This window comes from Podarcis liolepis, assembly GCF_965112155.1.
Source record: "Podarcis liolepis genome assembly, chromosome: 4".
Taxonomy (NCBI): domain Eukaryota; kingdom Metazoa; phylum Chordata; class Lepidosauria; order Squamata; family Lacertidae; genus Podarcis; species Podarcis liolepis.
Window position 1 is genome coordinate 86,426,108 of NC_139558.1, and position 23,952 is coordinate 86,450,059.

At 41.2% G+C, this 23,952-nt stretch overlaps 1 protein-coding gene across 3 annotated transcripts in view; it reads right to left on the reverse strand.

The window, feature by feature from the left end:
- Positions 1–1,624: 1,624 nt before the first annotated feature.
- The window catches only part of DYNC2H1 (dynein cytoplasmic 2 heavy chain 1), a 164,829-nt gene continuing 142,501 nt past the window's right edge, over positions 1,625–23,952 (reverse strand). For all 3 annotated transcript variants that reach the window (XM_083499074.1, XM_083499072.1, XM_083499073.1), the window contains 5 exons: positions 23,821–23,910; positions 16,723–16,832; positions 12,862–12,943; positions 7,658–7,774; positions 1,625–2,625 (listed from right to left, as the gene is read on the reverse strand). In XM_083499074.1, coding sequence (XP_083355200.1) covers positions 2,467–2,625; positions 7,658–7,774; positions 12,862–12,943; positions 16,723–16,832; positions 23,821–23,910 — 558 coding nt within the window. In that variant the 3' untranslated portion in view covers positions 1,625–2,466. The remainder of the gene's footprint in view (positions 2,626–7,657; positions 7,775–12,861; positions 12,944–16,722; positions 16,833–23,820; positions 23,911–23,952) is intronic.

A 23,952-nucleotide genomic window follows, 5' to 3' on the forward strand; every position in this document is an offset into this window, starting at 1 on the left:
ATCTCATCAAACAATGTTAGCCAAGATGAGATGGATGGAGTGACAGCCTATGATCAAATATATTTTTAAAACCCCATGTATTGTTTTCTGCATCCTTGTTACCTTTTGTCAATTCCCAGTTTATTACTGACACCTCAAAAGGACTCACATACCTAGTTGGCATCTTCATTTCAACTACCAAAATGATCAGCAATTGAAACAGAAAGGTGTTGATGCTGAAATGCCACTGCCAGGCTGACACTTCGCTGAGAATAATCAGGAACAGAGGGGTTTGAAATCCAAGTTGCTGCTCCAAGCTCTCTACTGACACTATGACACCAGCTAGCATTCTGTTCACAGTTGCAAAGTCAGTGGACCCTGAATGCTAAAAATTCATTTGCAAGAAGAGAAGGGAAGATTTTCCGCAAACTGTGCTTGTCAGAGAGACAACCTAAGCTTTATCATGTTTCAGGCCCTTGACGCACAATACAAAATACTCAATAACCTTTGGGAAATGCTAGAACATGTTTTAGCCAAGTGAACATATTTTGTAGAAGTTCCATCACAAAAGTCCTGATAGCTTTGAAGGCAATGTGGCCTCTAGAGCTGCACCAACTTATTCCACACAGGCTAATATTATGCCTTGTCTTTGATCCATGTGCTGCTTTCATGAATCAGGTATGGTGGGGGCTGCTCCTAGATTATATTACTTGTTGTTGTTGTTATTTCTATACCACCCTTCATCCGAAGATCACAGGGCTGTTTACAATATAAAAAACACAAAACACATATCATAATAACATACAAAAACAATAACACCCTCACAGTATTGTTATTTATTACTACTTAGAAGCAGTGAGGCACACTGTTGGGATGGTGCAGTTCTGAGTAAGCTCAATAGCTGTTCTTCTCCATCTCAAAACACATTTGCTGATGCAGGTAAAGGTAAAGGAGCCCTGGACAGCTGAGCCCAGTCAAATTCGACCATGGGGTGTGGCGCTCACCTCCACTTTCAGGCCAAGGGAGCTGGTGTTTGTCTGCAGACAGTTTTCCTGGTCACATATGTGGCCAGCAAGACTAAACTGCTTCTGGTGCAATGGGACACCATAACGGAAACCAGAGCGCATGGAAATGCGGTTTACCTTCCTGCCACAGTGGTACCTATTTATCTACTTGTACTGGTATGCTTTTGAACTGCTAGGTTGGCAGGAGGTGGGACAAAGCAATGGGAGCTCACTCTGTCGTGCGGATTCAAACTGCTGACCTTATGATTGGCCAAGCCCAAGAGGCTTGGTGGTTTAAACCACTGATGATGCAATAGGTCATTGGAAGAGAATCTAGATCTCTCTGAAATGGCAGCCCACAGCCGGCTTTGTTGGGTTAGAGTGCATTCATTATTTTTCATTTCCCCCACCCTCTACCCCAAAGTGAGGCGTGTGATGTAAGAAGAATCTATCATTTTAATCTGGAGCTTATTAACATTCTCCTTAATTTGTGGATTTGTGTTCTAAATGTATTCAGATCCTGACAGGAATTCAGTCCAGTCCAGACATAAGTCTTTCTGCTGCAGGAGTCAGATAAAACAATTAATACACAGCACACGGAAGAATCTGGTTACTCACAAAACACTCTCAAACAAAATAGCAACTGAAAAGCTACAAACGTTATTTAATGAGAGATTTATAATAAATATATTTTCAGTAAATATATCAACATGACCTGTTTTTAAAATTTGTACCTAGACAATTCTAAGGTTTTTATCTTTTGCATGTGCACAAACAAATATACTCTTTAGAAAAGTGACAGCTCATAAAGATGGAAATGTAGAAGATGGAAAAATAAAGAGATCACAGGAATTTCAAAGACTAAATCTGCTAAAATACTGTAACACGCAGCTTGAAATAGAGAGTATTACAACCTTGAGAATATGTAGAGTTGTGTGGATGATGTTTCGTAAACCACATGAGTAAAGAGTTAGTAAAGTTAACGGAAAGACTCTGCAAAGTACTAGTGATGCACAACCTTGATTTGTTTTAATGCCAGGATGCACAAAATGAATGGAGGTTGCACAGCCCATGAATTTAATGGATTATGCATAATGGGCACAATCCACAGAGAAGTTCAGGCCCCACTGAAATACATGGGAGTTGTGCAGTGACACTACTAGGTTTTCATGTTCAGATTCTGCTTATTTGAATTCAGCTTTTGCAGGAGAACTTCCTGGTGGATTGTGCTGCAATGAGTGATGTGTCCATTGACTAAAAAAGAAGTATTTTTAAAAAATAAAATTTAAAAATGACCAAGTCTTAAGTTATGCTGTCCGCCCATTGGAATGCAATGTGAGAATTTCTTATGTACAGCTATTTATATAATCTTTGGATTTTTCACATTCTGGTTTTAAATTAACTTTGCAAACAGAGACAATTCTTATATAACAGAGCTCTATCTGGTGGCTAGCAGCAAGAACATTTATAGTCTTCCTTCTTCTTACTGATTTTTCAAAAATAAAGCAGCTCCACACTGGATCCACTGATCTTGGCTGCCTCCACATGGAACATCAATGTTTGTCACCACGCAATCCCTCTCAGCACTGGTGTAAACTGGCAAAGAGATGCATTCATCAGGAGAATAGGACCCATAAGCATTCTGTCAAGGAAAAAAAACAATCCATTTGAATGCGAAGGCGTTAGATGAATTAATCTCATGACGCTCAAGGATGTAAAGGCCAAGTGTGACGAATTCATTTATGTTTAGATATCAGAAGAGAACTTGAGTAAGAGAGTGCAGAGTAGGAATGGATATGTCAACTGCTGGAAAGCCTTGCTAGCCAAATGCATTCAAGGTCACTACCAATTACCAGGACTCATTTCATACAGGGTGGCGAAATTAGGTAAGAATGCCAGGAACTCAATGAGGCTGACACCTGTGAAATTAGTATCCACAGTTAGCAAGAGGGTCCTCATGTGTGCACAAGTCTTTGATTTAAGGATGTGCAACCTGAATAATGCAGTGAATTGGGGTGATTCAGGTCATGGTTTCACATTACTGATTAATATGGTGTCTTTAGGTTGATCAAGGGCCTCGAAAGCTTCTGAGCCACTCTGTGGCTTGGGTTTTCCAAAAAGTTAAGCACACAGCATTTTTATTCTATTTTATTTTCTGCGATATATGATCAACCAGACTGGTGAAGCACCCAGAGTCTGAGAAGGGAAGAGGTGGAGGTGTGTGCAAGAGAGATGTTTCATTTTGACCAGGTGTGAGGAACCTTTGGCCTCCTCAGATTTTGCTGAACTACAAGTCCCATCATCCCTGGCCATTGGCTACACTTGCTATGTCTTATGGGAGTTGTAGTTCATCAACATCTGGAGGGCCAAAGGTTCCCCACACCCAGTTTTGACAGACAGGTCTAGTTTAATCACAGAGAATTATTTTCTGAGGCCACTAAATCGGTGATTTAGGGGACAGATGTTAAAGTAAATAAACAGAGCAGGGCGTAAGTAACAGAGTGTGATTATGGGAGCAGCCTGCTTCTTTCCCAGTTATGCTTCTTTCTAAAAAACAATGAAAAATAATAACACTATCTTTTAAAAAATAAATAACACAATTCTATAAAAACAAGCCTTGCTGAATTCAACAGGGATTACAACCAGGTCTACAGCAAAAGAAACAGATTTGATAGGTGTGAACTGTGCCCCAATCATTTTATCCACCCTCTGTTTTCTAGTATGTCCCAGAAATCTGTGTTTCCTTTTCTTCAAGGACAAAGCAACATATATTTTTTCTGCCATAAAATTACCAGTTTATACTTTCATAGTGAAAACCCATGTTTAAGGAAATTAGCATGTAGCACAAATTATTTGAGACTTCCAAATCTGAATTAAATAAAGATTATTACTTTAATTGGAAAGTTGTATGGAGCACAATTCTTAATGTTCAAGGTTTTTAAAATCTAATTCTATGCATTTAAATAATATTTGGGATTTGTTTTTCTTTATGTATATGTAATACCAAACAACCCTTGTACACTGTTTATAGAACATTCTGTTTAAAATGTTATTTAAGGGCACATTCAAAACTTCTCACTTTGCTCCTGGCAAATTAGTAGCAATTAGGAGTGTGCACCAGCATCAGGATTCCTAACTTCCTACCCCTTGTGGACAGAAGTGGATAAACTGTGCAGGTGTGGTAGCCCGTCTAGAGTAGATTAAGCCAGCCAGAAACATTCCACTGGGTGCCTTTAAATTTGATTTTTAATGGAAATGTGTATAGCTCTCTCCCCCCCCCTAGCAGAATTTGGAGAAATTTGCAGGCATGGTTGTCCAGTGCGAGCTGTAGTCGTTCTCCTTCAAGGGCAACATTACAGTTTCCTTATGAGCAACAGTTAAGGGAGTTGATGGTTAAGGGTATATGGAACAGTTAATGGTATGCTGAGCCTGGAAAAGAGGAGGCATCTTCAAATATATAAAGGGCTGTCAATGGAAGATGGAGCAAGCTTGTTTTCTCCTGCTCCAGAGGGTGGTACCCAAAACAATGGCTTCAAGTTGCAGGAGATCTGACTAAACACCAGGAAGAACTTTCTGGCAGTAGCAACTGTTTGACAGTCTCTCTCGGGGGGTTGTGGACTCTCCTTCCTTGGAAGTTTTTAAGTAGAGGTTGGATGGCCATCTGTCATGGTTGCTTTTACTTGAGATTCCTGCATTGCAAGGGATTGGACTAGATGACCCTCGTGGTCCCTTCCAACTCTACAATTCTATGATTCTATCATCACAAATAATATAGGACAGATACTGTAGGTGTGTATGAGAGAGAGTGGTAATAAAATATGGTAGACTAAGATTAAGCAATTCACTTTGGCAGAGTCAGAGAGAGGCACACACGCAACTAGGGGCTCACTTGAGTATATGAGAGAAGCAGGCTGAGCTAAAAATAAAATGAAATAACTCAGCTTAATTAAAAAAAAGACTCATATACAAAGTCTCAAATCTAGAGGGGGCAGAGGAATGAAACTCTACCAAAAATGAAAGTACAGCAAGGTAAAAACGGAATGAAATAGAAACACAAATAATTCCAGCATTAAACTGAAGGGAAGAGGGATAATACTGCACTGTGATAAAACTTTGCACCAATTCCAATGAGAAAAGGATATTAAGAACAGACTGAAAAGGAACATTAATGCACCAACCCTACATACAACTAAGGTGTGTGTGTGTGTGTGTGTGTGTGTGTGTGTGTGGAGAATAGAACTGCATTTAATAAAACTGCACAAAAGTACTCAGACCAAAAAAAAAAGAATGGATTTTTTAAAAAAGAAATTGAAAGTGTGGAGATAGGAAGAAAAGCTCAACCTAGTTCACTGAAAGCTTTTGCTTCTCACAATAAAATAAAATAGCAGTTTATTGCTACCAATTTGAAACAAGCCTTTTTGGAGGCTCTCCTTTGACATGAGGGACCTTGCACAGATTCTGCTGTGGGAAAGCCCCCAAAGGCTCTGAGACACTCCCATTTGACCCACAGTTCATATGAAGCACATCTCTAACAACAATACACTTTACTGAGATCTAGTAGTGAATGCCGTTGTCCATGTCTTTGTATCAAATGTTCTTTTGATCTGCCCTTGCTGAGGTTTCCCCAGCTGATCTCTCAGAATTGCATTTAGGTGAAGTCTTATGGGATCATAGGAAGATTCTACACATCTCAAAACTGTCTTTGAACCAGTCTTGAAATTGCTTCTACATGTGCACCAACATTGTTAATGGAAAATAAGATACCTGAAAATCATGACTTCGTTAAAAAAAAATCATATAAAGATTCTTATCAAAGTGTCATATTCAGACTATAAACACAGGAAATACACACAGCAGCCCAAAAATCTGAGGGTCAAATAAATGCAGCTATGTGTCTCCTTTCCCTCAACTTAAACAAAAAGGGATAGCAGTTTTGAGAGCAGAAGGAGGTAGGTGTATGGAAGGGCTGCACAGTCTATTTCTTTCCAGCACTTTGTCAACTCAAAAGCACCCCAAACATGCTTTCCCCCCTCTGCAGAAAATATACAAGGTCCTTTTCCCCTGAGAATGAGAAAACAGGTTGGGGTGAAAAAGCAAAAGTGAGGTCTTGAGCAAATGAACTGCCAGAGGGGAAAGAGTAAAATACTCCCTCCCTGTTCCTTACTGCAATATTCAATGCTGTTTTTAATTAAGAAAACACTAGAGGGAAAGAGTCATATGACTGCATATCACACCTAATTTGGTTCAGATTTCAGTTTTATGGGGAAATAAACTGCAGACAATCTGGCAATAATTATTCATCTGAGGTTAATTGGGAGAGTGTGATAAATGGCAGACAATGAACAAAAGTTATTCTTCAGGGCAGTTTTCTTCCCTAAGGATTTATCAACCAGTCATATGAAAAAGTCTGGAGTGCTATACTATATTCATCTAAGAGCTCTGTGATATTCAACAACTATTGATTAGCCAAATACAGTGTTTTTTTATATAAAAAAAAAGTTTAGGGGTACTCTCATTTTTCTACTCATATTAAAATACTGCCCCTCAATGAGGCCAAACTTAGACTCAAAAAATATTTAGGGGTATGTGTACCCCTGCATCCCCACAGGAAAAAAGCACTGGCCAAGTACTTCCAGTTGCTCCTTGATTATTCCAAAGGCTGACACCTATTGTTTGGTCTCAGCCTGCTCTTGTCCGCACAATTGTTTCAGCATCAGTACATAGGGAGATACCTGTATGACTGAATTGTTTTACTATGTAAAGCTAATGCAACTGTGACCATTATGGTCTAGAAAAGCCTTAATATATCTGGCTTATTACATGATAGGAAAATTAGTCATTCATTCTATTCTGAGGGACTCTTCCTAGGGTTGCCATATTTCAACCTTTTGGGGGGAAAGTTGTTGAGCTTTTTATTATTATTATTTGTCAAAGCTGTTGAGCTATTTTTAAGAAAAGTTGCCAAAATCTACACTTCTGACATGGGTTGCCTGGACACTGATTCTGACTGCCATATTCCGGCTAAGTCCGTGAAATTCCGGATGTATGGCAGCCTTATCTTCACTCAATAATTATTTGCGTGTTGGAATCAACTTTGCAGATTCTTTGCATGAAATTGTTCAAACAAAAGTTTGTATAAAGCTACAAACAGATCATAAAAAATAATTGGAAAATTTTACTGAATCAAAGTAAGCTGAATGTGATCCAGGCACGTATGAAGCCTTGAGACTAGCTCAATAGGTGAATAGCCACTGAAAAGAACTAATTTAAGGTAACATCAGTGACTTAAAAAAATAGTCATGAAAACTGGCTCTGGTTATGCAATATGGCTTTTGTGGTTAGTCTGGTTAAATGTTCCCAGCTAATATTTGAGGAAGTGAAAATTATATTAACCTATACCAGGAATAGAACTCTCTATTTACAGGTCCACACTGCAACAACAAAGGGCGAATGAGCACCATGTGTTCTATGAAAACCTATTTCCTCTTCCCGAGAAGTATAGCTTTAGATAAAAAGAAAATCCACTTTTGAAGATATGAAGAATGGAGCTTATTAAACTGCAAGGAATCTGACCTCTTTTTTTTAAAGCAGGTCAGACGTCATACTGAAAACCTATTACAGCAAAGGAAACCAATTACAGAACTTAAAGTTTAGGACCCTTAATAATGAATTACCTGTGGAATCCAGGCCATGTAACAAGGGAGCACAGAGGACACACTGGGAGAATCATGCTGGTTTTCTGAAAGTCGATTTCCATCAAAACTACAGCCTTCCAGTTGAAGGCCACTGATCTGTCATGGAAACACATAAAATATTCAAATGTGTGTTAGGGATTGAAAATGTGAGTAGTGATCGTGTTATATCTTAGCATAGGCTAAAGCAGTTCTCTGAATGGTTCATGTAAATAACAAAAATCAGCTGGAAATAGTACAGAACAGAGTAGGAAGTGTGATTACAAAGTATGTTCTAGAATAAAGGGCACTTCCTATGTTTTGGATACAAATTCTTTATTATTGCTAGAGAAAAAATATCAGTCTATGTCAGTACTTGTGTCAGTGGCAAGTGTCAGGGCACTAGAGTAATGGAAATAGAGTAGCAAGAGCCAAATAAACATTAACAATGTCACATAAAGAGGAGAAAACAAATGCCCAAATAGGCATGGCTTTCCATTGAGAGGTTTGACATTCACTTTCAAAGAACGAATTCAGTTACTGCATGTTTTCTGCAAGTCATTGAAATGTTTGCCACTCTACTATGTGTAGAAATAATGCACAAGGGGAATGAATAAAAGAAATCTTAAATGTATGGGGGGGGGACTGTACAAGGTCTGCTGCTCTCTTTATTTTTTTCTATTGTGCTAACAAATCCGGCACTCTAGAATTCTAGGGGTGATGTGTTTTGAAAGCTTCATTTTAGCAATTAATTACTGAAGCAGCACATACAATTTCTGAAGGAAGTTTCTTATTCCTACATTTAGGGGAAGCTAATTTTTGCTGAAATTAATAATAAAGTAAATTGTATTTTTTGTCATTGGCATTCCCAGCTCCATATTTTTTTGAATCAATTTCAATATGATTCTCAAAAGCAATGTATATAATAAAAAATTGTTGCTACTTGCCACTGTTACAGAGCTCAGTTCAATGGAAGTGCTGCACATGCCCCTCAAAACTGTGTATCATTTAGCTTCACACTGAAAGGGAGCACATTTAATAAGAGGACCTACTATGTCATATTCAAGTAGATCCCCAGTTGTTTGTCCCAAGGATGCTCCCCAGACTGATTGCTGAACATGAGATTTTCCCTGTGACAAATGAACCACCCTAATGCATGCCTAATTAATCCTATGGACTCTGTGTCATGTCAAATGCAGGTAAACACCTCAAATTCAGCTATTAATTATCCTGCGCGAATAATGAGCTATCTCCAGCAAACATGCTGCTCTAATTAAAATAAGCAACCTTGTTTATATTTCCTTAGAAATCCAAGGTCAATCCCTGTGGTGTACATAGTCTTAAAGCATAATCTTGACTGGTGAAGTCACCTTTTGTGACTGGGGTGGGAAATGGAATTGCTATTACTCATGGCAGATCATTAACTGCACTTTTTGTTCTTCAGTGTCACCTGCGCTTATCCCAGACATGAATTAAGATGACCTTGCAAATTTAGGTTAAATGTCAGCTGATAAATCAATTCTCTCTCTTGCACCCCCAAGTTGTACAGCTTTTTTGAACCTAATCAGAAGGCAATCCCATGCCTCTCCTTTTCAAGATACTTTGACCCCATGACCTACTGGGGGAAAAGCCTTCTCTCTCCTACCTGAGCTTTAGCTAGCATCACTCCCTTTATCACTCACTCCTGTATCCCCATGAAGTTGGATAAGGCCAGTCAAGGCCCACAATATGGAAGGTTGTGGTGGAAATAACTGAAGACATAGAGTTGGAAGGGACCACAAAGGTCATCCAATCCAACCCCCTGCAATGCAGGGATCTTTCACCCAATGTGGGGCTCAAACCCACAACCTTGCGATTAAGAGTCTCATGCTTTAGTGGCTGAGCTATCCTCCAGAATACAGGGGGTGTTAGTTAATTCTCTGTTCTGAAAAGAAACCCCTTCCCACCCAAATCAGCAGTAAATCTCCAAACCCAGCCACAACAAGGCTCCAGCGGTAACAGTGAAATCTCAGGAAACTGCCTCTTAGTATTCATTCTTCTTAATATTCATTTATGAGACAGGGAGCCACTGTGTCCCAACCCTCTCACTTCTTTCTGCCTTTCATATTTCGTGAGTCTTACGCACCTACAGCTCCTGGGAGAGCTGAAAACCAGCTATTTGCATGTGAACTTTTCCTCCTCTTGGTTTATTTAGTATCTTTTTGCTTATGTTGGGTTTAAACATCCACCTCATAATCCCTTTTTACGGCATGTCTTTTCCTATCTCTGTTGGGAATTGTTTTGGGCAGATAAGTCTGCATAATTTTAACCACTAATCATTCTATTCTATTTTCAGTATTTGTGCTTCCATCCATAAGAACTATTTTTTACACTGTCAACCATTTTGAGTAAATAAACACATTTAAATGTAATACAGTGGTACCTCGGGTTACAGACGCTTCAGGTTACAGACTCCACTAACCCAGAAATAGTACCTTGGGTTAAGAATTTTGCTTCAGGATGAGAACGGAAATCGTGCTCCAGCGGCATGGCAGCAGTGGGAGGCCTCATTAGCTAAAGTGGTACCTCAGGTTAAGAAGAGTTAAGAAGAACGGACCTCCAGAACGAATTAAGTTCTTAACCTGAGGTACCAGGTTGTTCTTCTAATTCCCTGTGCAGGCAAGGTAATATAGACATTTATTGGCCATTGCTATATTCCCCTGACTTATCTCACTGCAAAACCTCATTGCTTGTTGGATCCCCAGGCAAATTTTGTGCCACTAGTCCTTGTATGAGGACTGGTGCCATCCAGGACAAATGCAGCAGCAGTTTTGCCTTTACTGCTGGGAGTTGGGAACATGGAATGGCAGATAAGAGGCTATGTCTTCCTGCTGCTACCTTGACTGACTGTATGCACAGGCAGGCAGACAGAGGACAGAAATGAGGGAGAAAGAAAGAGCTCACCCCTTTTCCTTCCTCCTACGATTCAAAGGAAGGAATGATTTGCAGCACTAATAGAAAAATAAAATACTGTTGTGCCTTAAGTAGCAATGCAGCCTTCATTATCATTATTAGATAAATTTGCTCACACACATCAAGCTTCACTTTATTTCAAACAAATGTGTAAGCTGGCAGATTGCAAAGAATCTTTGATTTTCAGGGTTCAAGTTCTCACCAGTAGGAACTGAATGATCATTAAGTGCGATCACAACTCAACTGGAAAGCCACCAGGAAGGCACAGCAATGCTTCTCTTTAGTTTATACAGAGCCAAGAGTCTGTATGGTTTTAATATTTGTGTGTATAAGCAGCACATCTGATGTTTGCAAAGCTTGAAGTCATAACTTGGGATATATTTTCTCTAAAGTCTTTATATTCTGTTTTCACTAAATTCATACTACTGCTAAAATGTCATTGGGAAAATCTCTTTATTTTTCATTTCTCAGTGATTTAAAATGATCACAAAAGGCATGTATTTGCATATGGGCATGAGATGTGTCAGGGTAGAGTCTCTGTCCAAGTAATTCTAAATGTCATTAAAAAGATATAATAATGTACAAATTGACTCTGAATCAAGAATTCCTCATAGCCTTAATAGGAAGGAATTGTTACCCTAATCATGCCTTGAGGTTATCTGGTGAATTAATTATCCATTTCAGGATTGGAAATCTCTCTGGACCAAGCTGTAAACTTGGTTCAGGTACCTGACTAAAGAGCACCTGCACTTCAAATTGTCTTTCAGAGAGGATCCCAAAATTGTTAGGTGACCTTTACAGATACACTTGAAAACCGTATCAGAAGTCTGAATGTCTGAAAAATGCATTTGTAATTGTTGACAATCCGCTCTCAGATTTACAATCTGCAAGTCCTAGCCTTCATTAAGCCACAACAAATGCCTTTGCTCCTGTCAACTGGTCTTTTTCTTAATCAGTTCATTTTTAATCTAAACATCCTCTTGTTATGCATGGTGTGCTGTCCCCCACAACCCCTCCCTGAGGATTCTGCCAGTCCTTGAAGCGTTATTTCTGCCTCAAGGTGATGACTTCTGCCAGGCTTCTATTGGCGCCAAGAGTAACAGTTGCTGAAGTGACAAGCTTTGTTTAGTCATTTAGTCATGTCCGACTCTTCGTGACCCGATAGGCCAGAGCACGCCAGGCCCTCCTGTCTTCCACTGCCTCCCGCAGCTTGGTCAAACTCATGCTGGTAGCTTCAAGAACACTGTCCAACCACCTCGTCCTCTGTCGTCCCTTCTCCTTGTGCCCTCCATCTTTCCCAACATCAGGGTCTTTTCCAGGGAGGCTTCTCTTCTCATGAGGTGGCCAAAGTACTGGAGCCTCAGCTTCAGGATCTGTCCTTCCAGTGAGCACTCAGGGCTGATTTCCTTCAGAATGGAGAGGTTTGATCTTCTTGCAGTCCATGGGACTCTCAAGAGTCTCCTCCAGCACCATAATTCAAAAGCATCAATTCTTCGGCGATCAGCCTTCTTTATGGTCAGCTCTCACTTCCATACATCACTACTGGGAAAACCATAGCTTTAACTATATGGACCTTTGTTGGCAAGGTAGTGACAAGTGACAAGCTTACCTTTCTGCAATACTCACATGTTACAGCCAGCAGTGATCAGTGGAGTGGCACAGGCAGGGGAGCATTGCACACCTGGCTTCCCAATATCAAGCACCGCTGCTGCTAACCGAGAAGGGTGGGGTATGGGAAGCTCAGTGTGGTGCAACCATTCAGATGTTCCTACTATTGCATTCACACCACATTGAGCTCCCTGTGCCCCATCTCTCCCGCCTTTAGTAAGCAGCAGTGATGATCAGTGTTGGGAAGACAGAGGTGCAACACCATCAAGCTGGTTACTGCTGCCTATAGAAAGCACCATTTACCAGAGAACCACTCTAAGAGGAAAGCATCATAAAGGAACGGAATTTGGTTTGTGTGCTACAGCAGTGGATTCTAGTAACATTTTCTGTGACCCCCCATACTCAGCTTTTTGAATAATTTCTTCTGGAGACCTGCATGTTTGTCTTCCAGAAGTGGTGAAAAATGTTATTGGCTTTTGGTTCCCATAGAAAATAAGAGAGTGTCTAGGGTAATTAGGTAACCCATCACGTTTGGGGACTGGGTAGGCTATGATTTCAATAGAACAAATGAAAGGACATTTCAATTGGCTTTCATAGAATTTCATGGACGCTTCAGTGAATGAGAAAAACACGAACATGCAGAATACCTGAACTTGGAGCTTTGCTGCTCGTATCTGACCTTTCCAAGATGCTGTAAATTTTAGGCTGTCTACTGAACAGCCCATCACCCTAGAAGAGAGAAATAAGATGAAAACCTAAATAATGTATTTCACAAGACCATAAGAAACTTAAAATAACAGATTCATCTGCTGAGTAAGGGAGTTGGATTTTTTTTATTAAAAAAAAGGAGCAAGAGAAAATACAGAATTCTGTAAAAGAAAATATTTCTGGCAATGAAAAATAGGATAGAAGTATTTTTTTCAAACAATATTGTTTCAATTTGAATAAGAAGTTAAGAGCCTAAAAAAACTACATGGTAATTTCTGAAGAAGCACAATCTCTTATTTCCTGGACTATGAATTCCTAATTTACATACCTACCGGTATGTTTAAGATAACATTTTCTGCACAAAAACATGTTCTGTCTCCACAAAACATTCCCCCGAGAGCTGTCTTCATGTTCTGGCTCCAAAGAGTAGAAATGCTGGGACTTGACCAGAAACCGCTAGCAGAAAATGTGGAAACCTGGCCTATGCACTAATGGAGCTACTGCTGCCAGGCAAGGGAATTCCAACCACAGGCACAAAAGTATCCACATGTTTCTGTTTTAACTAATTACTGATAACCATTGGCTTGACTGGTAAGGGAATGCTTTCACGGCTGCACTGTCTGAACAATCCTACATATTTTTTGTTGGCTGCATCCCAATATATCATATGACCTTTGGCTTCTTTAGTATAGTCTGTCTTTGCTTCTTGTGTTTCAGCTCTTCTTGTGCCAGTGATGCTCTTCTGCAGTGGTTTTCAACCAGTGTGCCGTGGCACCTAGGGTGCCTTGAATGATGGTCAGGGGCAGCACTGGCCACTGTCCCTCTTTCCTTCCCTCCTTCCTCTGATGCATTCTTGTGTCTCTGCCTCCCAAAGGCTTGCATGGCTGTTTGTTGCAGCAGCCCTGGCTACAAGCTCCCCAAGCGAATGGTGCCTCTGGGGCTGGCCAGTACATTTCTGATTTTTAGCCCATTTGGGCACACATTTGAAGTAAGCCCCACAGGAATGGAAACAAGACAGCATGGTTCTTCTTGAATTTTTTTTGTGCTTTAGATAACCATTTTAGTTTGTAGTGGTTTGCAGACAAGCACATTTATTTATATCATTGGTTTTCAGCCAGTATGCCACGACACCTCGGGGTGCCTGAATGGTGGTCAGGGGTGCCGCAGTAAACACTGGCCTCTGACCCTCTTTCCTTCCCTCCCTCCTCTGATGCCCTCTTGTGTCTCTGCCTCCCAAAGGCTTGCATGGCTGTTTGTTGCAGCAGCCCTGGCTACAATCTCCCCAGGCAAATGGTCCTCTGGGGCTGGCCAGGGGGTGCTTCCCAGGCCCCTGTGGGGCAGTGTGAGGAGACACCTCTCTTTGGGGTAAGGGGGGCAGCTCAGAGACCAGGGGTGGCAGCTGCAGCTGCCCAGAGGACTCCTAAGAAGGGGTGGGGGGAGGCTGAGAGAACACTCCACAAAGGAGGGTGTTTGAAAAAGGGTGAGGGGCTGCCAGCTCTGCAGGCAAGGGGTGACATAACTGGGCTCCTGAGCCCCACAGGGGTGACACAGAAAGAATGTAATTGGTCAAGGGAACTGTGGACTCAGAAAGGTTGAAAACCTCTGCTCTACCAGATCAAACCAAACAACTATTTGGCCCAGCAACCTGTTTTTCACAGTGGTCAACTACTGCGCAAAGTCTTACTCCCCCAGTACTTTCCCTCTTTAAAATATTCTCTCCCAAAGTGCCTTTTTTTTAAGGGCACTTACTGCATGCGGATGAGTGTCCACATATACCGTATTTTTCGCCCTATAGGACGCACTTTTCCCCCTCCAAAAATGAAGGGGAAATCTGGGTGCGTCCTATGGGGCGAATGCAGGCTTTTGCTGAAGCTTGGAGAGCGAGAGGGGTCGGTGCGCACCGACCCCTCTCGCTATCCAGGCTTCAGGAACACATCCGCAGCCTAGGCAACCCTACGGGAGGTCCGGCAGGGATGTCTAGGCTGCGGATAGCAGCCTGCTGCCCAGGGCGAGGGGCGCCCTGAAGCAGAGCGCCCCCCGCGCCAGGCAGACATCCGCAGCGTGGGGAGCCTTGCAGGAGTTCCCCGCAAGGCTCCCCACGCTGCAGATAGCAGCCTGCTGCCCGGCGGGCGGGGTGCCCTGAAGCAGAGCGCCTCCCCGCAAGGCTCCCCACGCTGAGGATAGCAGCCTGTCGCCCGGTGGGCGGGGCGCCCTCAAGCAGAGCGCCCCCCGCACCAGGCAGACATCCACAGCGTGGGGAGCCTTGCAGGAGTTCCCCGCAAGGCTCCCCACACCGCGGATAGCAGCCTGCTGCCCAGCGCGAGGGGCGCCCTGAAGCAGAGCGCCCCCTGCGCCAGGCAGACATCTGCAGCGTGGGGAGCCTTGCAGGAGTTCCCCGCAAGGCTCCCCACGCTGCGGATAGCAGCCTGCTACCCAGCGCGAGGGGCGCGCTGAAGCAGAGCGCCCCCCGCGCCAGGCAGACATCCGCAGCGTGGGGAGCCTTGCAGGAGTTCCCCGCAGGGCTCCCCACGCTGCGGATAGCAGCCTGCCGCCCCGCAGGGGGGGGCGCCCTGATGCAGAGCGCCCCTCGCGCGGGGCAGACATCGGCCAGCCCCACAAGCTCGGGGGACAGCAGGGAGGCGCAGCGCCGCCATCCCACTGTTCCTCGACCTGGTTCTGTTTCCCTGACCTGCTTTTGGGGGGGAAATAAAGGGAAAATTTTTTTCCTTTATTTCCCCCCCAAAAAACTAGGTGCGTCCTATGGGACGGAGCGTCGTATGGGATGAAAAATACGGTAGCTAGTACTTAAGAACCAAGCATTATTAAAAGGTTCTTAAAAGATGAGTGCAACATATAGTTAGTACTTAAGAACTAAGCTTTCTTAAAAGTTTATTTACACTTACAGATGAATAGATTTCACTGAAATGAATGGAATTTACTTTCAAGTAAGCCTGGCTAGCTTTGCTGTCCCCACTACGCCACTGGAACACTCATTTTTCAGGGTTTCTGCTTGAGTAACATCCACTTATTTCAGTTCAGCTGGTTGAGCCAGGAAGTTATGCCAGCATACTCTGGCTGTGCTTGGGAACTGGCCAATAGAGCTGGAGATCTGCTGGATCCTAATTTGCTCATCCTGGCGGGTTTTGAATTTGGGTTGCTCCCTAAAATAACACAGAAGCTGCTGCCAGAAAGAAGTCCTTATTATTGGAGAGAAAGTTGTACTGCGGGTCTGCACAACATCAAGCCAAGGATGCCAAATGCAGGCCTCCAGCAATGTACTGTGGTCCAATGGATGCTTGATATCCCTCCTCCATTCCTTCCCCTGCTTTTACAATGCCAGGAGATCAAGGTTTCTCAACTTATCTTACATGTCATGAGGCTTGGTGGCTAACAAGTTATACATGATTGCTATATTGGTTTTTCACCCATTTATTTAATTTAGGAAATTTATATCCTGTTTTGTTTTGTTTTTTACATTTTCAGAAACACTACTCAGGGTGGCCCACATTAATTTTTAATGCAAAATGCATAATATCTTTAACATATATCTGAAAGAGAGTCCATAAAAGAAGATAAAAAACCACAGGTTTCTTATGCAATTAACTAAAAGCTTCTCTAAATAGAAAAAGGTCATAACAAGAGGGCAGGAGAGAGAGAAAGGGGACTAACTGGGCTTCATGCAGAAGAGAATGTTTTTGATTGCTACCGTTTAGTATTTTCCTGGAAAGAGGCAAACAGGAGGCAATAAAAGGAAAGCAAAGGCGTTAAGAGATTCATAAAATGGCAACCAATTCACTTACCTTGCAGTCTCTTGTCGTAAGGCATTCAGAAATGTGTCAGGGTGGAAGAGTTCTGAGAGGTCGAGGGTATCTGAGAGCAAGATCTGCTTTTCTGCTTTACTCACCCAATTCTACAAAGGTAACAATATTGCACATTAATTGGGGAAAAACGCCTAGTTTACTGTTGTAAATGGTCTTGAATCTTGAACACATTCACCCACGAATCCTCTATACATTAGATGCTTATATGTCCCACTGACATCAATGCATATAACCAAGCCCAGGACTGTAGTTTTAGATTCAAATGATAAATGCACTTTGAACTTGATTTTAGTGTGATTGAGGGGCAAGAAAGATGAAGTCGATGCACAACATGACTAGGGTTTTTTTATTCATATGGCAGCTTCAAGCTCAGGGAGCAAAAAATTCATGTTCAATGAGAATGGGGGTGACTTGTTATTCTAATAAATAAATAAATAAATAAATAAATAAATAAATAATAAAATAATAATTTCCCATTCTGGAAAATGTCAGGAGGTAAGTGAATGCTATGGGAAGTCACCCCTTTTACATCAGACTGCAAAAGAAAAGAGACTTAACTTGGATTGTGTTTTCCATTCAAGCAAACGTAGTCTCCATATAAAATGCTATTACTCCCCTAAATTGGATCGTTCAATTTATTTATTTTGACATTTATACTTAATCTTTCTATGATAAAATCAAATTCAAGGCAGCTTAAAATGAATATATAAATCACACAAAATTAAAGTGATTGTGAGAACTGTGGACTGCATTTGCTAGGAAAAGACTCTTCCATTTTCTGTTCTCAGAAAGAATCTGCCTATCCTGGTATGTAGGTGAACCCTCAAGTGAAAATTTGGTGCTTGAGAGAGGAGCTTACGATGTAACAGAGTGGTCTGGGAAACTAGAAGGTCCTGATATGTGACAGTTGTTCTAAACAAGAGGAAATTGTGAAGTCTCATTTCTACTTAAAGGGGAGTTACTAATGTCCTAGGGGCAGATTTATGAGTGGGAGAAACCTGAACTAAGAATGTTTGATGTCATTCGTCTTCTTGTGGTGAGAAACACAGGAACATTGAACCTGCATCCTTCTAATATCTATCCTAGATTATTATTTTTAACGAAGTTAAGCTTTTTAGCTCTAAAATGGCTTATTTGTTCCTGATCTTCTTCAGAGAAGGCAGACTGTAGGCCTTATGGAATGATAGAGTGAGCTCAGTATGTCATATCTAAAAGGTAAAATGAAGTATAAAAATCTTCTAGTATTATCTGGAAATGATTGTTTCCACGTTGAAACAAAAAAATAGTTTTATGAAAAGAAGAACAGTCTTGTTTGATGAATGGGATTTATTGGATACAAGCTGTGAACTGGCCCACAAATTCAAATTGGCTGCCTAGGCTTGTCTGTTTTCCCTAGGCAGGGACACAATATGTCACAAAGAACATTAATCTCTTCTCAAATGAATACGCCACTGTATATAACAATATTTACTATGATTCTGAGTAAGCCTTATAGTTACCATACATAAATTAGTTCACAAATTACACTGAATTTTATACACAGCTAATCATAATACATATGCGTCACTAAACATTATAGAAACATAGTACCCCACGTAAATTTTGCATGTGACGTGAACGTTGGTGAATTATGGCAACAATGGTCACAATATATTATGAAATAAAATAGCGGAAGTGCCACATAGCTTTCATAAATACCTATCATTATCACACTCACATATCCTGTAACAGACATTTTCCTTCAGCTCAACACAATGCATTGGACAATAAGAGGCCCATTAGTTATAATTTTTGGGTTTTGAAGTGCAATATTTATCATAAAGTGAAATCCACATATGCCGTGCATCAGAATAAAGAGACCATGAAATTCTCAGTCATAAAATGAAATCTCACAGCCAACCAAATTGCAACTAATTCATTTTCTGAAATCTATCCTTATCCAAAATGCATTGGATGGGTTCAGAAGTTCAGTAAACAACAGATAGAGAACATGTGAGTGTCCTCTGACCTCATATTTTTGGTTCCTTTTTCTTCCAGGACAATATGGATGAACTTCACATTTATGAGACGCTCATGCATCCCAGTGTTTCACTGAACAGAGCCCTCCATGCTATAGTCATATATCACATGCGCTTAAAGGAAGAGGACCAAGACTGGGGCTCCTCTTTATACCCTCATATGGATTTCTTCTTCCTTTACGCTTTGCACTCTTTCATAAAAAACAGCCCTCAAGTCCCCAAACAATAACTTCTTAACCATCTCTGCGGTTTCTATGCTGAGCAATGCATGTTCTGATCAGCAAAGAAGCACAGAATTCCCTGATGCAGGTAGATGTGCTGCCCGTGGCATGCAGCCCCTTGCATTGAAGTGTCTCCTCTTCTCATCTAATCACGGCTGGAACATCTTAGGCTAGTGCCATCAGGATATCCTTCTCAATGGCTCACTAGTTGGCTCTGGTCACCTCCATCTTTTGTAGGAGCTGCCTGATTCATGTGACAAAGCGTGGGGAGCCAGCTAGCTTCATATAAAAAATATATCTATTTTTCAAAAAATATTGCTAGTTTTATAGCACTGAGTCATCGTTGAAAAAGCCACTGAAACAATAATATCACTAAATAAATTGTAATTTGCTTTTCTGTCAGGGTCAAAATATGTTGCTGTGGTCTTTCCCTCAGACACAGCCATTTAATCAGGTGACCTTTAAATGTGTCACAACACAGATTATGAATGTTCATCCCTGACAATTAAGAGTGATTTGATTTTGTTCCCCTTTTCTGTATTCATTAGTTGTACACTGGGCATCTCTGCATGCTCCTTTCAATGATTTAACAACAGTTCCTTTTATAGCATGGCCATAATTGCAATTCCCCATTAGAAAAACAGCATTTTGTAAATTGTTCAGTATCTAAGTGGTCATGGGAATCATTTTGTAATTTGTTTTTAATAAATTCATTTTAGCAGCGCCTTCAAAAACATTTAATTCAGTTCCTCAAGAAAGTTATGGGCAAGCAGTTATATTCAATAAAATTATAAGAGACTGCAATGTTTGACAATCACATGAAGTTTGAAGTAATCACTCCTAATTTGGTGTTTAATAAAATCTGTGAGCTTGGCTGGGAGATTGATATTTAAATACACAAACTTCACTATATTTTAGTTTAATGCCGGAATTTTTCTTTTTAAAATATATACTTATTAGAGAGTTAAATCCAATGCAGAATTCATTGTGAACTTCCCATTTTAGATTGCACTGAAATGACCAAGAGATTATATTAAAAAGCTACAGCAAAGGTGTTGAAATTTCCAGTTGAATTATTCCACAGTGCTTTTGTAAATGTCAGAAAATCCACACAGATAGTGCCTGGCCAGGAGGGCAACCAATCAGATGGGAACGACACATCACATTGGTCCACCCATGCGGTTTAAGTATTCACATGCATAGTGCTGTGGGATATTGCTACAGGCAAGAACTCCAGTGTTACTAGAACTAAAGGAAAATAAGGGATTAGAACTGACCTCAAATGAGGCAGCAGCTTTTGGAATTGGGAATACGTATCCTAGTCCTGGTTCTGGACATAATAAACTAGCCTGTCTGCGCCTTAAGCACATACAGAACACACATGGTGTTGTGACAGGAATCTTCTCCATCCTCTTCATGACATAGGTGTACTGTGCTAGGTTGCTGGAGGCAAGGTGGGAAGGCAAAACATATGTAGCATTGTCAGAGAGATTGTTTCCATAGAATTGCTGGTGGAAACTAAGATTTAGTTCTAAAATGCAGGAATTTGTAAGGTACATTGTAAGATCCACCTTTTCCATCTTGAGATGGTTTTCCAGCTTGAGATGGGTGCTTGCCTTCCTGGACTAGGGGAGGGGCCACTGCATGCTATAGATCTTCTTCCCTTGAGGGGAAAATGCTTCTTTCCATTCCAGTTTTGGAATTCTGGGGAACTGCCCAAAACTTCTGAGTCAGCTTTTTGTGGCTCTTTCTATTACATCATTGTCTTGGCTGTAGAGCAGAGAAGGGACAGGGTCGGCATTAGGCTACAGCAGCTGCTGTATTAGAGTCTGGATATTGTTAAGATTCCTGCTCTGTGACTGCAGTCATGAGATTGTTGTCTATCACATGACGGTGTATGTTTTCATTCCACAGAGTGGGAAGTGACGGAGACAGGATGTTTGTGTTACTGTGTTCCGTGAAGTGGGACTATTGTCCTTTGTTTGTTTGTTTTTGCTGTCTGATGCTAGAGAGAGAGGGAGCCATGTTGCAGTGCTCCGTGAATGCTTTATATGTAAATAAAAGTAGATTAGCCAAAATGCTGAGTTGCTGAGGTCTGTCACGCGAACCACGAAGACTCTGCAGATCCCTGAGTGTGCCGATGTCTGTTGGCATCGGTCGCTGTGATGTTCGGGCAGAAGAAAGCTTTTGAAACTCCCGAACAATTGACCAGGAGGAAGAGAACATGCCAATTGGGCATGTGTCTCTGCCAGGGTCCTACTCGAGTGTAGGACAAGCTCCTGGCAGATATTAAGTAAGCTACAGTTTCCTATCCCCATCCCCACCCGAATAAGTGTCTCTAACTAGGAAGAGGGAAGGATGTACAATTCCGGACTTAAGAAAAAGAAAACTATAGTCAGAATGTAGGAGGGATCACAGAAGCTTTGTGCCCGAGAGGTGGGGATAATCTGGGTACCCAGGAAGCCTCTCCTCCGTCCCCCTCTCCCAGTTGCCCTGTGGAATCAGAAGATTAAATCAGTGTTCAACAAGGAAGAGGTGCTATTCCCAGAAACAGAGACTGCACTCTAAATGCCAGAGACAGAACACTGTAAATAATTCCCTCGGCGATGCAAATTTGGCTAAAATAACTACCAGAAACTAGCACACACAAAACATTATTGTCACAAAGCTTCCTCAAGGTTTAATAAGGTTTCATGCCTGTGGAGTGGCCTAATGTATCTAATAATCCTTAGCAATATGACAGGCTGAGATGTTAATTTGCTAGTGCATTCTTCATCTCATTACGTGTTCCCAAGGGTAAAGTCATTTTATATGAAAGAATGAAATTAAAACACTCTTTATTATAGAACTTCCTAATGCAATATGCATCACCTACAGACAATTCAAGGGAGCCTATTAAGGAAATGAATTTTGGAGCTGGCAATAATAACCTTTTGACTACAATATCTGTCATGGGATGTGCTAAGGTTGGATCTTCATAGAAGTTCCGAGAACCCCCGTCAAGGTATTTTGTAGTACCAAAGGGAATGCTTGCATACAAATTCACCTCAGCTTCTGAATGAGTCAGATTCTTCAGTAAGAATGAAAAATGTTATCTGACTTTCAAAAACCACGACTAGAGTTTTGCGCATTTACTCCAATGTGCACTTCCATTTGTCTAAATAAAAGCTAAAATGTTTCTTCATATTTGTCAGTTTTCTTGGGAAACTATCCACTAAGTATTTAGAATACCCTAGACATGAGTTACTTTTTCAAATTAAATTACCTTTAAATGATTTTTTCCTGCCTCAAGCAACCAGAACACAACCCCACACGCTGGTGTCCTAGTGCCCACTGAAAAATGGACACCTGCCAAATCATATTCTTCTTATCCTTACAACATCATGCCAGCTTTTGAAGTAGAGTAAGCCATATGAACTTAGTGGAGAGAGAAAAGCCACCTCTTTGTGTTCTGCTTGTGCTACCATGGTGAAATATAGGAATCAGAGTAACTCCCAAGCCTAGTGACAGCACACCACCAGCAAACCATCAACTCCTGAGAGGGAGAGCATAGCTCATAGGACAGGGCATGGGACTATATCATTCTAGCTTTGTGTAGTGTAAACTTAAATCACAGAACCATTACAGGACTCCAGGCACAAACACCCAACGCAACCCCAACACCATTCCTGAAACTATGGATGCAAGGACAATATATCCATGTAAAAGCTTGGAAACCTTTAGTCACAGGGGTCCATACTACTACAAGACCAGATTACACTGGTACCTCCGGTTGCGGTCGGGATCCGTTCTGGAGGTCCGGTCGAATCCTGAGGTTTCTGCAATCTGAGGACTGCTTCTGCGCATGCGCACGTGGCGGCGGCAGACCGCTTCTGCGCATGCACGTGCAGAGAAACCGGGTCAAATACTTACGGGTTTACCACTTTTGCATCCTGAAGTTTACGTAACCAGAAGGTTATGTAAACGGAGGTACTACTGTACTGCAATGTGTTCTAGATGAGGCTTTGCTTGTGCTTGATCTGGAACCTGCAATTAGTGTAGCATACTGCAGCCTGGTTGCTGGCAGGAGTGAGACCCTGACAATGTCTGTGTTCAGAGACCTGCACTGGTTGCCAATTTGCTACCAGGTGTTATTATTGGTATATAAAGCCCTGAACGACTTGCAACCCGTCTACCTCGACTTGATGATTCGTGGAACTGACACTGTTACAGATGCCCAATAATACTTGTTCCACATTTCAAAGAAATAGATCTTTTGGTGTGGCAGCACCTACAATTTGGAACTTCCTGCCTATGGACACCAGACAGGGACCTGTTTTTTTGGCACATGCTCAACTTTTTATGTTCTACAGATGTGTAGAACATATATTTTAATCTGGGTGGTTTTTTAAAAAATATTATCACTGATTTTAATTATTATTTGGGTGTTTTAAACACCCAACTATTGTTAACAGTTTGTATTGATAATTTTATTGTTCTATTCTTTTTGTAAACCACTTTGAGGTTTTTTACAATCAAGTGTTATATGAATTTAATGACATGTTGCTGTTTTTTAAAAAAGTAAAGTGGGAATTTATGCTACAAGGTATAAACTCTACAAGTCTATGATTCTAGTCAGTTCTATGAAATAGGTTCCACATCTTCCGCTCCCCCGCCTTGCTATATGTGAAAGTGTTATGTAGACAAAACTGTATTTGTGGAACACTCCAATACAAGCTACCTAGAGATTGTCTTTAATAAAAGAAAGGTAGGTATGAATATGAAATATAAATAGAACACACGTGAACTTTACTTTTTATTATTAAAATTCTGAATCTTAGAGAAATATTAAATTGTACCTGGATAGCATGTGCTCGTGCTACAACAGCTCTGAGATATTGCAAAGGATCTTCTGGGCCTTCCCATTTGCTCTGCCATGTTACGGGGCACTGAAAGAAGAAGATAATAATTGCAGGCGTTGCTGAGCTTTG